The sequence below is a fragment of the Rhinopithecus bieti genome, unplaced genomic scaffold (genome assembly GCF_001698545.2).
Source record: "Rhinopithecus bieti isolate Rb0 unplaced genomic scaffold, ASM169854v2 scaffold_22522, whole genome shotgun sequence".
NCBI classification, from domain to species: Eukaryota; Metazoa; Chordata; class Mammalia; order Primates; family Cercopithecidae; genus Rhinopithecus; species Rhinopithecus bieti.
The window spans coordinates 893,886-906,359 of record NW_016811454.1 but is presented as its reverse complement, the minus strand read 5'-3'; the positions used below and the strand labels follow the sequence as shown (position 1 = coordinate 906,359).

General features: G+C 38.6%; 1 protein-coding gene across 3 annotated transcripts in view; it reads left to right on the top strand.

Moving 5' to 3' along the window:
• The window catches only part of ADAM23 (ADAM metallopeptidase domain 23), a 177,287-nt gene extending 165,144 nt beyond the window's left edge, over positions 1 to 12,143 (top strand). For 2 of the 3 annotated variants that reach the window (XM_017893938.1, XM_017893940.1), the window contains one exon: positions 8,621 to 12,143. In XM_017893938.1, coding sequence (XP_017749427.1) covers positions 8,621 to 8,820 — 200 coding nt within the window. In that variant the 3' untranslated portion in view covers positions 8,821 to 12,143. Of the gene's footprint in view, positions 1 to 932; positions 1,024 to 8,620 lie in introns of all 3 variants that reach the window. The other variant, XM_017893939.1, reaches the window with a different exon arrangement.
• Positions 12,144 to 12,474: the final 331 nt, after the last annotated feature.

The window sequence follows — 12,474 nt, the reverse complement described above, 5'->3', positions numbered from 1 at the left end:
AGGATGGGATATTTAAAGTAATTATTATACAAGGTTTAAAGTTGTTTAGATTTTAACATGCTGAGCTTAAGGAGAGGAGTGAGCAAGTGGACAGGAGTTACTAGAATATGGATTAGCTCTTACCCTTAGCAATTGATAGAAATGCCACCTTGTCTTTTCTTTCTTACTGTCCTTTGGCTCTCTGCTTTTTTATATCTCTAAGCCTCAAAGTTCTGTTAGTAACAGTGGGAACTTTAAAGCTATTATCAGTTGAATCTAAGGAATCTTTTTACCATTTCCCCAAAGTTACGCAAATGAGATTTATGCTTCCTTATATCTTGCATTTGGAACCCCATTTTGGTCTTTACCACTGTAAGGACCGTGAAGAAGTGTATCTTTGAGAGCAAGGCTTCAAAAGTCAGATCTGTAGTGATGACTTCCTTCTGACTGTTAAATTTTAACTGTCTCCAAGTGGGGAATTAAAAAGTTAGCATTCAGACCACTTTTAGGTGCTTTTTGGAAGGGCATTGTAGCAGAATGTGTTTCCTTTCCTCCGTGCCCCCGTTTGTCAGTCGGATGGAGCTAATCTGAATGCAATGGTGTTCTCTATGTGCTTTTACTTATTTGATACATGATACTTGGAAAAGGGAAGAGAAGAAGGATGTGTAAAGACAGTAAGTGGGGCCTATTTGCTTCAAATTCTGTGAAAGGTGAATTTAATGGAACTGAATTGTCAGTGGTACATAAACTTTAGATTTAAAGGCATGTAAATCCAAGTAACGCTCACCATGGCATCTAAAGTGCAATTAAGCTAAGTAAATAAAGGCAATTTTAAATGTTTAGCCGTCTTTTACACAGGATATTTACTTCCTGAAACTGCTTAACTGCCTTTGCCTTGTGGTAACGAAAGTGGTTGGTTCATATGACTCTCTTCCCATGATCCTTTGTCACAGGTCCTAGTGCCACCAATCTCATAATAGGCTCCATCGCTGGTGCCATCCTGGTAGCAGCTATTGTCCTTGGGGGCACAGGCTGGGGATTTAAGTAAGCAATGCCGCATGTCTTCTTCTCAGTGGCTCTGGCACTTCTCTTTTCTGCTTACATAACCAAGTTTTGAGTTCCTGCTACAAGAGCTTAGGTTCTATCAGTCAAACTGCAAAATATAAGTCTTTTTATTCAGAAATGGGTTAGAAATGAAGAAACACGGACCCTTAACTGTCATTTTCAGGCAAGTGGGAAATGTAGAAGGAATTCATATACACTGATTTTTAAGGAGAACAAAGAAGTTCTTCAGTAGAAGACAGTCCAGCTTATAAGACCAGGCACTCTGAGATACATTCATTTCTACACAGGAAATCGAGGAAACCATGTAGTTGGAAATAAATGGATGTAAATTGCTTGTATCTGTTTAAAACTTGTTTGTAGTCCACTGATATTTTGAAATTTTCACCACCTGAGTAATCACGCAATCATTACTTGTATTTTTCATATGTAACATAGTATATGTAGCTTTGTGATTTGAAAAGCTTTATAGTTTAATAAAAAGAGATTTAAAAGTATTTGTGTAATCCTCAATCAACTGAATTGGTTTTAAATCAGAATTTGAAAAATATGGCTTTGTGACAATATTTTTAATCAAGGACTAAATATTGACCTGACAGGTAGGCCTGGTGTGTTTTCTTAGTGACCTTTTAGTTTGGATTGCACACTGCTTACTGAACTAAGATTGTTTAAATAGACACACTGGGTATTCACAAATAAACTTTAACTGTGATCAAAATTTTGAAACCTGATTTATCCAGGCTGGGATTTCTACACTCCAGAATCATTGTATAATTGCTTTTTATACCTTTTCATGCTATAGTGGCTTGATGATTATGATTTGTATGTAGGGCCTCCTATGCCTTCTGTGATAAATTAAGTTTCAGCCAGATTTACAGAAACAAATTTAAGTGGGAAATAAGACCATTACCCAAATTCAAAACCCACTTTGCCTCCATCTGGTTACTCAAAAGAGGAAGTTTTTGCCCTGAGCTATCTGAATAATTGCCTTAATTATAAACTTTATATGTTTTATATTTGGGATTTTGGATTCAATATGTTTCAGCCAGCTAAAGTGTTGTTTTTAGAAGCTGATTAAAGAAACCAAAGATGATTTAAATACATTCAACATTTTCTGCTAATTTGTTATCATATTAAGATTTAATGAGTAAGCCTACAGTTTTTGAGTGCCTTTAACTTGAAATAGTATTATAAAATTATACATCTTTTCTCTTGGTATATTTATAGAGTTGAACTTGTTTAGTGAAATAGTTTTGGCATCAGTTTCTTTTCAAAAACACACACATAAAATGGACAACTCATATTTACATTTATTGTTTTGGTATTAATAAAATATTGCCCACATAGTAAGTCACGGATGTGGCATCTAGTAAGAAATATGTTTTTGTTTGGGCGGACCTAATTCAAGCAAAATTTTTCTTAGTGTTCTACTGCTACAAAAGTCATTGAACATTATAGTACTGTCATACTCTTACTTTATAATGCTTCCTTGAACTTTTTCATAAGTATGCCTCAAGAAAAATAAATTTGGATCATGCCCAGGCTTATGCCTCATTTGGCATTAAGAAATCCCGGTTTCAAAGGCCTGGAAAACAGTCTATTACACATCTTTGCCATCTAGCCACATGCAATGCCAAATTTATCATTGCAGTGTTTGGAGAGAAGAGCACACTTTCTGTAGCAGGACCTCAAAACAGTGGCCTGGCCTAGCTCACAGCTTGAATTGCATGTTTCTTTGGGGAAAAATGGAAAAGCCTTTATCACTGTGTATATAAGTGGATTAGGCCCTGTAACGATTATTTATATCTGAGAGAGAGAGAGATCTCATTATCACAAGAGCAGAAAACAAAAGGTGGGGGGATCAGCACTTGGTGAGATGAGAAACAGCCGTTGTTGACTGCTCCCTGGTTGTTGCTGTGTAGGGACCTGTACTGCTGAGCTAAGCCAAAGCCCCTTCCTGTGCCCTATAACTCTAAACAATCACTTTCAGGGAGAATTATGTGGAAAGCCACACAATAGGGTGAGGTATTTCATGCCCTGAAGCAAAGAAAACGATGAAGAATAATTCCAGAACATGTAACTTTAGGAGTTTAAATTTGGAGAATGTGCTACTCCTGGGTGACTATTGGTTGCTACGTGAGGATCTTAATTTGCTTTAGATTTTAGTAGTAGCTATGTGGTTTGTGTTCAGCTTTAAATAACACTTCTACCTTGTAATAAAAGGCTTTTGGTGCTGAATGATAATGTTTAGATTTTCCCACCACTTGGACAGTTCTGGAGATTACTAGTCTGGAGATAATTCATAAGTATAATTATTTGCTATTTGAACTGAAAGTCTTTGAGCTCAATGTAAATGTTTAATAAGAGATTCCTTTAGAATCAGAAGTTGAAAATAGTTTGTACAAAAGATTGTTCTAAATATTGCTATTGGGAATCCCTTCTGATATCAGGTTTTTGTTTCTAGAAGAAAAGTTGGTAAGGTAGCCTGAACAACTTGAGGGCATGTCAACTTTTTGATTAAAGGAAAATATAGTAACTGCTCAGGGAAAATACTAAGTTTTCCTAATGTCACATTTCTATAGGTGTACTAGTAAGTAGTTTAGATGTAGAAGTATCATACTATATGTGACCTGCCTAAGTATAAATGAGAAATACAGCTATGCTCTAAGCCATGACCTTGTCTGCCATTCTTTAAAGTTCTTTCCTTAAACCACTGTTTCCTCCGAAATAGGTGGTAAAAAAGCATGAAAATGTGTGCATGTGTGAATGTGTGCACATTTATGTGTGTGATGTTAAAGATGTATCAAGATTATTATAATCTGAAAATAATACAGATTTAAATTACATACTTCCTTTTAGTAGAGTAGTTGAGTCAGAGAGCTTTGGTTAATGCAAGCAAGATTTCCACAAGCAAGGTTGTGGATTTCCTGAAGAATTTTCAAATGCTTTATTTGGTAGATTTTAAAAAATATTCTGATTTTAAAAAATATTGTGTAATATTATGGGTAGTAACTTTGCTTAATTTCTTTTCTTTTCTTTTTTTGAGGCGGAGTTTCACTTTTATTGCCCAGGCTGGAGTGCAATGGTGTGACCTCGGTTCACCGCAACCTCTGCCTCCCGGGTTCAGGCAATTCTCCTGCCTCACCCTCCTGAGCAGCTGGGATTACAGGCATGCGCCACCACACCCAGCTAATTTTGTATTTTTAGTAGAGATGGGGTTTCTCCATGTTGGCCAGGCAGGTCTGGAACTCCCAACCTCAGGTGATCCGCCCGCCTCGGCCTCCCAAAGTGTTGGCATTACAGGCGTAACCCACTGCGCCCGGCTAACTTTGCTTAATTTCATACTCCAAAAGTATGAGGTTACTAAGGGTATGATTAGTCTGTAGAGTCCCAGGTATTGAGGGTCTTAGGATTTTACCTATGAAATCCTGTGAAAAACGAACATAGGCATGTGGCACACCAATTTGCTCTACTTCTATATCTGCATTTATTTTCATTCACCCCATGTTCCTGTTCTTCCCCATCACCCACACACACAGAATAAAGTTATGAGCTGTGGTGAAGAGGATTGCAAACCTCTGTCCTAGTTGACTCATGGAGACTCATGATACCTACCCAGCATGAATAATAATACTGCTTGATTCGACTGTTAGAGCTGTTGCTTTTACTGGACATTAGAAAAAGCTGGACCATTTTAGTAGCATCTTCCCTAAAGCTTAGGAAAGGTGAAAAGTGTATGAAAAGAGAATTTTATATCTCCATTTAAAAGTGAACAGGATTGCCTTCAGCGCCTTAGACGTTGCTATTTATCTGATATTCCCTAAATTTGAATGTAGGGTTTTAGATGTAAGCAAAGTCATTTACACACGCATTAGTAGATGATGGTAGTAGGAAAAGAGAAATTCTAGGTGAAGGTGGGAAAAGAAATGAAGGTAGTAGTGACATGGTTTGTTGAAAATTGAAATGAAAAGGACTACAGGATGAACACGGAGCTCTTCCAATGATACTGTAACACCTCAGTCTGTGGAACCCCATCACCACATCTTACTCTCCCACTACTTGCCCTGTCCATGGGATTCAGTGGCAAAGTGGATTTCAACAGTGGCCGTACTGGCCTGGCATAGCTACTCCTTACATTAAAGTGTTAGTTCTCTGTAATTATCATACGTGGTTTCTTCTCTCTGAGAAGTTATTTGTGTTAAAAGTTCTTGCTGAGCCTAACTCTGGATTTAAGAGATTCTGTCTGGCCTGTGTTCCATTTTATTGGACATGTTAAAGAAAAGGCTATTTATGTTCTCACACAAAATGAAATTTAGAGAGGTATATCTAGACTATTACCAGCAAAGTTAAGAGTTATCTGAGGCCGGGCATGGTGGCTCATGCCTGTAATCCCAGCACTTTGGGAGGCCGAGTTGGACGGATCGCCTGATGACAGGAGTTCAAGACCAGCCTGGCCAACATGGTGAAACCCCATCTCTACTTAAAATACAAAAATTAACCGGGCATGGTGGTGCACACTTGTAATCCCAGCTACTCGGGAGACTGAGACAGAATCCCTTGAACCCGGGAGATGGAGGTTGCAGTGAGCTGAGACCTCACCATTGCACTCCAGCCTGGGCGACAAGAGCAAAAAACTCTGTCTAAAAAAAAAAAAAAAAGTTATCTGAATTCAAGTCAGATAAAATTTGAAAGGAACTTAATATTGCTAATTATATTTTCTCAAAAGAGTAAACACCATTTTTTGTGGGGCCTTTTGATTTTATAGGATTAGGAAATGGAATTAAATTTGGCTAGTCTTTCCATGAGGAGGATAGCCAGACTGCTGCTTTTTTGAATTCCATGATTATATCCCTGTCCAAAATGAGAAGCCTAATTCCCTTAATGCCTGGGACTCCTGGGTTAGGCACTTTCTCTTTCATGGTGCCAGGCTGGCCAGGAAGATCGGTGCATTTCCCTGCCCCAGCACCCCAGGGAAGTGAGCTCAGTGTATGGTGGCCTAGGAGGGGTTGGGCTGGGGGCACTTCATCAGGGGGTGACTCAGCATAGAATGATAAGAATGTGCTAACCGTGGATAAATATATGCCCTTGAAAGAGGATCTAAAGGCTTTACAGCTTTGAGATGGTTATTGTTACGCAAAGAGTCTTGCTTTAATTTTGTGTAGATGTTTATGTGTATAATGTATATTGTAGCCAAAAGTCCAGATTATTTCAGAAGTAGTAAAAATTGATGAAAGCTGTGACAATGTAAGTTTTATGGATTATGCTGGTGTTTTATAATGATCCAGCAATACCTTACAGGTTATGAGAAAGTTAATTACCTTCAGAATCCTAGTGAGCAGAGGGTATTCAGAAGAAACCGTTATGGAAGAAAGATAGCAAGGACCTGCCCACAGTAGTTGTACTTTCACATTAAAATTGAACTGAAAGAATATTTTTTTCATAGAGAAAATTCAGACCGTTCTCAACATAGAGCGGCCATGGTGGTTTTACAATTGATGTGTGAGGCACCTTCACAGCCCACTTGCCTCCGGAGTGTTCATCTCTGTCCTCATCGTGGGGTTGCTTCCCTTGTAAAGGAGCTCACCTTCCCCCTGCTGGGACATCAGTGGAAGAGCTAAGGTCCTGGAATACCCCATTGGTGTTCAGAGTCCATTTTCATCCAGAAAGATACAGTTCTACAGGATGGCTCGGCCTCTCAGTCTGACCTGGGAACCCAGTGATCCTATAGAGCCATATTTCTGTAAAAAGGTGCAACCTGAGCTTCAAAACCAACTTTTAAAAGAGCACAAGCTTTTGGACACCAGCGGTTGTCTGTGTGCCAGGGTGAAATGGAAATGTCCTATCTCTGTTTAAAAGTGGACTGCATTGCTGTTATGACCTTGGACATGGCTACTTATGGGTCATTCCCGAATTTGAGTAAAGGAATTTAGATGTGGGCAATATAGTCATTTACATGCACAGTGCTAGTTTGGTTTGCCCTTTCCTCTACATTTGGATTTACTGAGGAAACTTTAACATTTATCTTGAGTTCTAACAATACATAGCTTACAAGATTGCAGCCTCTGGTCCTTCAGGGTCACTTCACAAGGTCAAGCAGTCTCAGTTTTTCCTCCCTGACTCGCAGACTATGGCTCCTTAAACCTCTACCTTCCAGGGATATGAACATAGGTGGCAGATGGAGACCCTGTGCTCTGCAGCAAACTAACTTGGTGGAGGATACATTATGGGATACTTGCCTTTTGGTCTCACACTGGTTTCTTGGGCAGCATCACCAGTGCCCGCTTTCAAGAATGTTGACTTAAAAGAGGGCTGGGTGGGAATGATGAAGAAAAATAAACAGCATCGTTGCAGATAGTGTTTGCTGCAGTGGTTGCCTGCTAGGCCAATGAGTCACACACTTAGGTCACTCATGAAGATGTTTTAATGTAAACTTTTAAGAAGAAAAGACAAGTTTTCTTTAAAGACTTTTATGTTGATATTTCAAAAGAGAAGCATCAAAGTGACCATCTTGGGAAAAATAAGAACTTTGCAGGATGCCTTTATACTTATTTTGAGCTTTGGTTTTGTTTTTATTTTGAATTACTTGTTGGGGAGGAGGAATATATTGCAATGGCTTTGATACTTAGGGCCTGTAAGGGTATCCAAGCTGGCCCTGAGTCAGTGAGCAGGGGAATGAGGGCTCTGGGGACTCCTCAGTCTCCAGTTTTGCATGATGCCTCGGTGGCAGCAGCGTTGCACCCGCCCAGTATGCAGACTAAATGCATGAGCCCCTTGCTTGATGCCCCACATAAAGCCAGACCATGGGGAGGTTGCAACCAACTTTTATTGTTGCCTTGTAGTGTCTTGCTGGTTCTTTCTTTTCTCTTTAAACATAGGAGCCACTTTTTAGGAGACTGGACACTGTGAGCAAAGCATTTTAACTTGCCGATTTTCAACTAAGCTAAATTCTGCATTTGCTTAACTAACCTGAACCTGTGTCCACTCTCCTTTGAGTGCACTGTCTTACTGTGCACTCTGTTTTCCAACTTTCTAGATATGAAAAATGCTTGTTCTGTAGTAGGGTAAGAGCTCACACACCCAAGGCAGCAAGATAACTGAACAGAGCAAGGCTTTTTTGCCACTTTGGCAAAGGCCAGTCCACTGCTGTAGAACTGGTATAAGCCTGAAGGGAAGTAGCTACAAGACTTTCCATTTTTCTTAGTTCTCCCAATAGGCCCCTTCACGGAAGAGGCCTCCCTGTAATAATTTTCACCTAATGAATTAGCAGTGTGATTATTTCTGAAAGAAGAGACAAATGGGGCCGCAGAGTCTTCCTGTGATTTAAAATGAACAACTCAAAGTTTCTTTTGGTCTTCACCAAAGGACATACTCTAGGGGGTATGTTGTGAAGACATTCAAAAACGTTAGCTGTTCTATCTTTCAATTTCAAGTTATTCCGGAGACTGCCTCCGTGTGAGTTAATTACTTTGCTCTGGAACTAGCATTATTGTCATTATCATCACCATTCTCTCATCATCATCTGATTAATATTGTGGATTTTCCCCCTCTGCTTGCATCTTCTTTTGACGCACTCTGGAAGAAATGTCAAGAAGAGAAGGTTTGATCCTACTCAGCAAGGCCCCATCTGAATCAGCTGCGCTGGATGGACACCACCTTGCACTGTTGGATTCTGGGTATGACATACTCGCAGCAGTGTTGCCGAAACTATTAAGTTTGCAAACAAAACCTTTGGGTGGTAATGACTACGGAGCTGGAGTTGGGGTGACAAGGATGGGGTAAAAGAAAACTGTCTCTTTTGGAAATAATCTCAAAGAACCCCTTTCACCACCTGTCAATAAAGGGGAGGGGCAAAAGACCATGCTATAAAAGAACTGTTCCAGAATCTTTTTTTTCCCTAACGGACGAAGGAACAACACACGCAAAAATTAAGTGCAATAAAAGAATCATTAAAAAACATAGTAAATGATTTTTTTCCCTCAGCCTGCTGGCACTTAATATCTTCTAAATGATTTGGCATGATTTTTTTTTTCTTTACTACCGATGACAAACTCCAGTGGCATGAAGATCTAATTTTTGAAAGGGTAAAAACTGCATGGCATATATACAACAAGCTAGCAAGCCAATTCTCAGCAAAACCTGCAACAGAATTCCTAAGGTGAAGATGGCAGATGAACACACAGAAGCTGCCTGGGCCTCTTCACTTAAACGCGTCCCCACACCCCATCCTCTCGGAGCCCCACTACTTACCCCCTACCTCCCACCCTCTATAATCCCCACTCCCCACTGGAGACCAGACCAGGGCAGAACTCCACGGCCCTTGCTCTTGTTGATTCACTTTCCCCATTGTGTTTTCTCCTGGACTGAGCATCCTTTGGAAATGGGAGCTGGAATTTGAACAATGATGCTATTGTATAGTTCTTTTATAAATGTAAATATGGAAATAAGAGATTTTGACACATCATTTCCACTTGTCTGTATTGAGGTATTTTCCTTGTAAAGGGTCTCTGTAAACTTGAGTTTATTTTTTGCTCCCCATCTTTTTTGTTTCTTGTCTCTCTTTCTCTGTCTCTGTCCTTCTCTTATAACATGTTATACAATGACTCTTGGGCTTGCTTAAAAAGACAGATGTAGCCACAGATGCAGGGAGTTTGGGCACAAAACAAGTGCAGTTTAAAGTTGGTGTGCATTAAACCAAAAATAAACAAAAGGGGGGGGGACACAAACAACAAAATAACCCATATCAAAGACACAAAATTATGTAAATGGAAATATATGTACTAAGTCTCAAAAGTTTTGATGTCGTTATAAACCTATGTATATAATGTAAGAAAGTAGACACCCTTTCAAATTAATCACAGAAGTGCCAAGCTCATGATTTTGGTTTTCGGTTTTGACAATTTTCTTTCCCTGTCTTTAATGTGAAAGGAGGATAAACTTAAAGCCTTAAATAAATAAAAAAATTTAAATGTTAAAAGCTTGGAAAAAATTAAACTTTCCATTTTATTTGTATTTGTTAGCGTCAATATTTCATCCATGCTTATTTTCCTTCCTCAAAATATATATGGTAGAACCCTATTGGAAAAGTGGTGATGGGAATATATATAGAAGGAGCAGTTACCTTTGTATCCACATTGTTAAAATAGGCTTTTATGCTGTGCCGTGCTTTCAGGAAACCTTGTTTGATCTCTGGCATTTTACTGATCAGTGGACCGTTGTACTGGATTATAATGGGATTCTACTATATACAAATCCACATTCTTCTTCTCCCTCCAGCCAGATTTGCAGATGTAATCTGGGCTTTCCAAGTCCCTCTGAGTTTCCTTCACTTTTACTGATTTTTTTCTTCTAAATATGGTCAAGATAGCTTCTGTCACATGTTAAATAAATAAGCTAAAGAAATTTGGTCCCAGCTTTGTTTTAATGTACAAACCTGTACGTGATCACTTCAGTGAGCACCCATCTATAGATGGACTTTAGTAAAGACTGTCCCAAAGAACCCCTACTTCTCTAATGCCCTTTTTTTTTTTTTAAGGAAAAGGACATACAGTTTTACTCGTCACTTCTTTATGACACCAAATCCATTGCTAGATTTAGCTCTTGGTCCCTTTTCAGCAAGATTCGTGTTATCAGTCTTACAACTTTGATTTTGGAAAGTTGGAATGCACTGCTTAACACAGTGGATTTTTTTCCCCCGAGGTGTCTATCATTGGGGAAGTACCACAGTCATAAGAGCAGAAACTTTAATTTCTGTTTTCTACATTAGACCATCACCAAACATCTTACCATGTTGTTGCTTTCTGAGTAATAGGTGCTACACAGGTAGGCGGGCTTTCTCTAGGACTAGCTGTACATTTATATTGTAATAACAGGGCTATCTACAAGGCCTCTCAGCGGATGACACAGGTAGCATCCCTCTAGTTAGTGGCAATGGCTCTTTCAGTTCGGAGGAAGCTTGGAGGAAACTCAGATTACTTGGTATCTTTTCCTGTTGCTGCATTGCTTAGTGTTTCCTTGTTGCTGGTTCCTACTCTCTAGTAGATACTAAGCTGCTGCGAAGTACACCATACACATTTCACTGAGATTCCAGAGGCACCATGGTGACTTAACAGAAATAAAATCATGGTGGTTACAAAACAACTTAAATCTCTATTGTTAACTTTTAAGCATTTCACAAACAACATTGTAAATGTGCGATGTTATGTTTTAAATCAGACCACAGTGGTCCCCAAATATTATGTACATATGGCAAATGTCAGTGTAACTTTTTGTTACACTGGCAATTTCATAGGTAATCGAACCTATGCTCCAATGTTAAATTATTTGTGTATATGTAAAATACACAAGCTTTAAGCTATGTGTGTATGAATATGAAAGATAATGCAACCATATCAATTGTAAAAATGGATTATAATTATTTTTGATGGTATTAGGTTATGTAGTTTCAAACTCTTTGCTGTATTTTCTTTTGCACATGCCATTCATTTGCTAATTTTGTGGTGTGGAGATTCCTTTTATTAATTTGAGCTCAAAGCACAAGTGTATCACTGTTTAATGTTACCCAACAAGAGTTAGTGTTAAGTGATGACCAAGTTCCCATTTCACCTCCTCTACTTTTGCTGCGTTAATTAATGACACCTGGATGAGGAGACATGCGCTAACTTCATTGCTCATCTGGGATAGTGCATGAGCCCATTAGAGCTACTCCTACTAGATAACTGAGCAGTACACATAAGTGCATGTTATGAAACATGAATCACATAGAGCTGTGGAGTTTTACCAAGTGGTGTGTGTGGTTTTTGTTTTTTTACTATGCAATGGTGGGAAATGCACAAACTTTTCAAAGACTAGTGTCTGAAGAACTTTACAAACAATACTTGAATCCTTTCTTTAAAGTTATCCCATCATGTTTTATAGTCATTGTTGCTTCCATTGTTAATTTCCATTTTTAAGTGCTTTGTAATTTTTTTAACTGCACTACCTGAAGTTTTGTTTGAAATTAATAAACTCATTCATATCTTGTTGGCTGCCTATGAATGGAGATTCAGTAGTCATTGTATGCATCTTTAAGTCAAATGTGTATTAAAAGTTTCATTAACATAGAATGTTGTAGCTTTATACTTTAATCAGTTCTTTTAAACCCCTTTTCTGTGTCGTCTTACATTGCTGATTAAATGGCTGTGTGCCTGATATCATCAGGGTTTTAACATGGATCCAAAGGCTTACTGAAAATTTAAGCAGTCAATGGCACAAAATAAAATCTCTGATTAATGATAGATATATGCCTGATTAGGATTCAGTTTCAGTGGATTCACTGGACTCTTTTGCTTCTTGTAAATCAGAAAAAACCTACCTTAGGATCGATTATAGGTTTTTTTTTTAGTGTCTCCCTTCTGAGTTTTAAGAATGGATAGCTAGTAATAACATCCACACTTT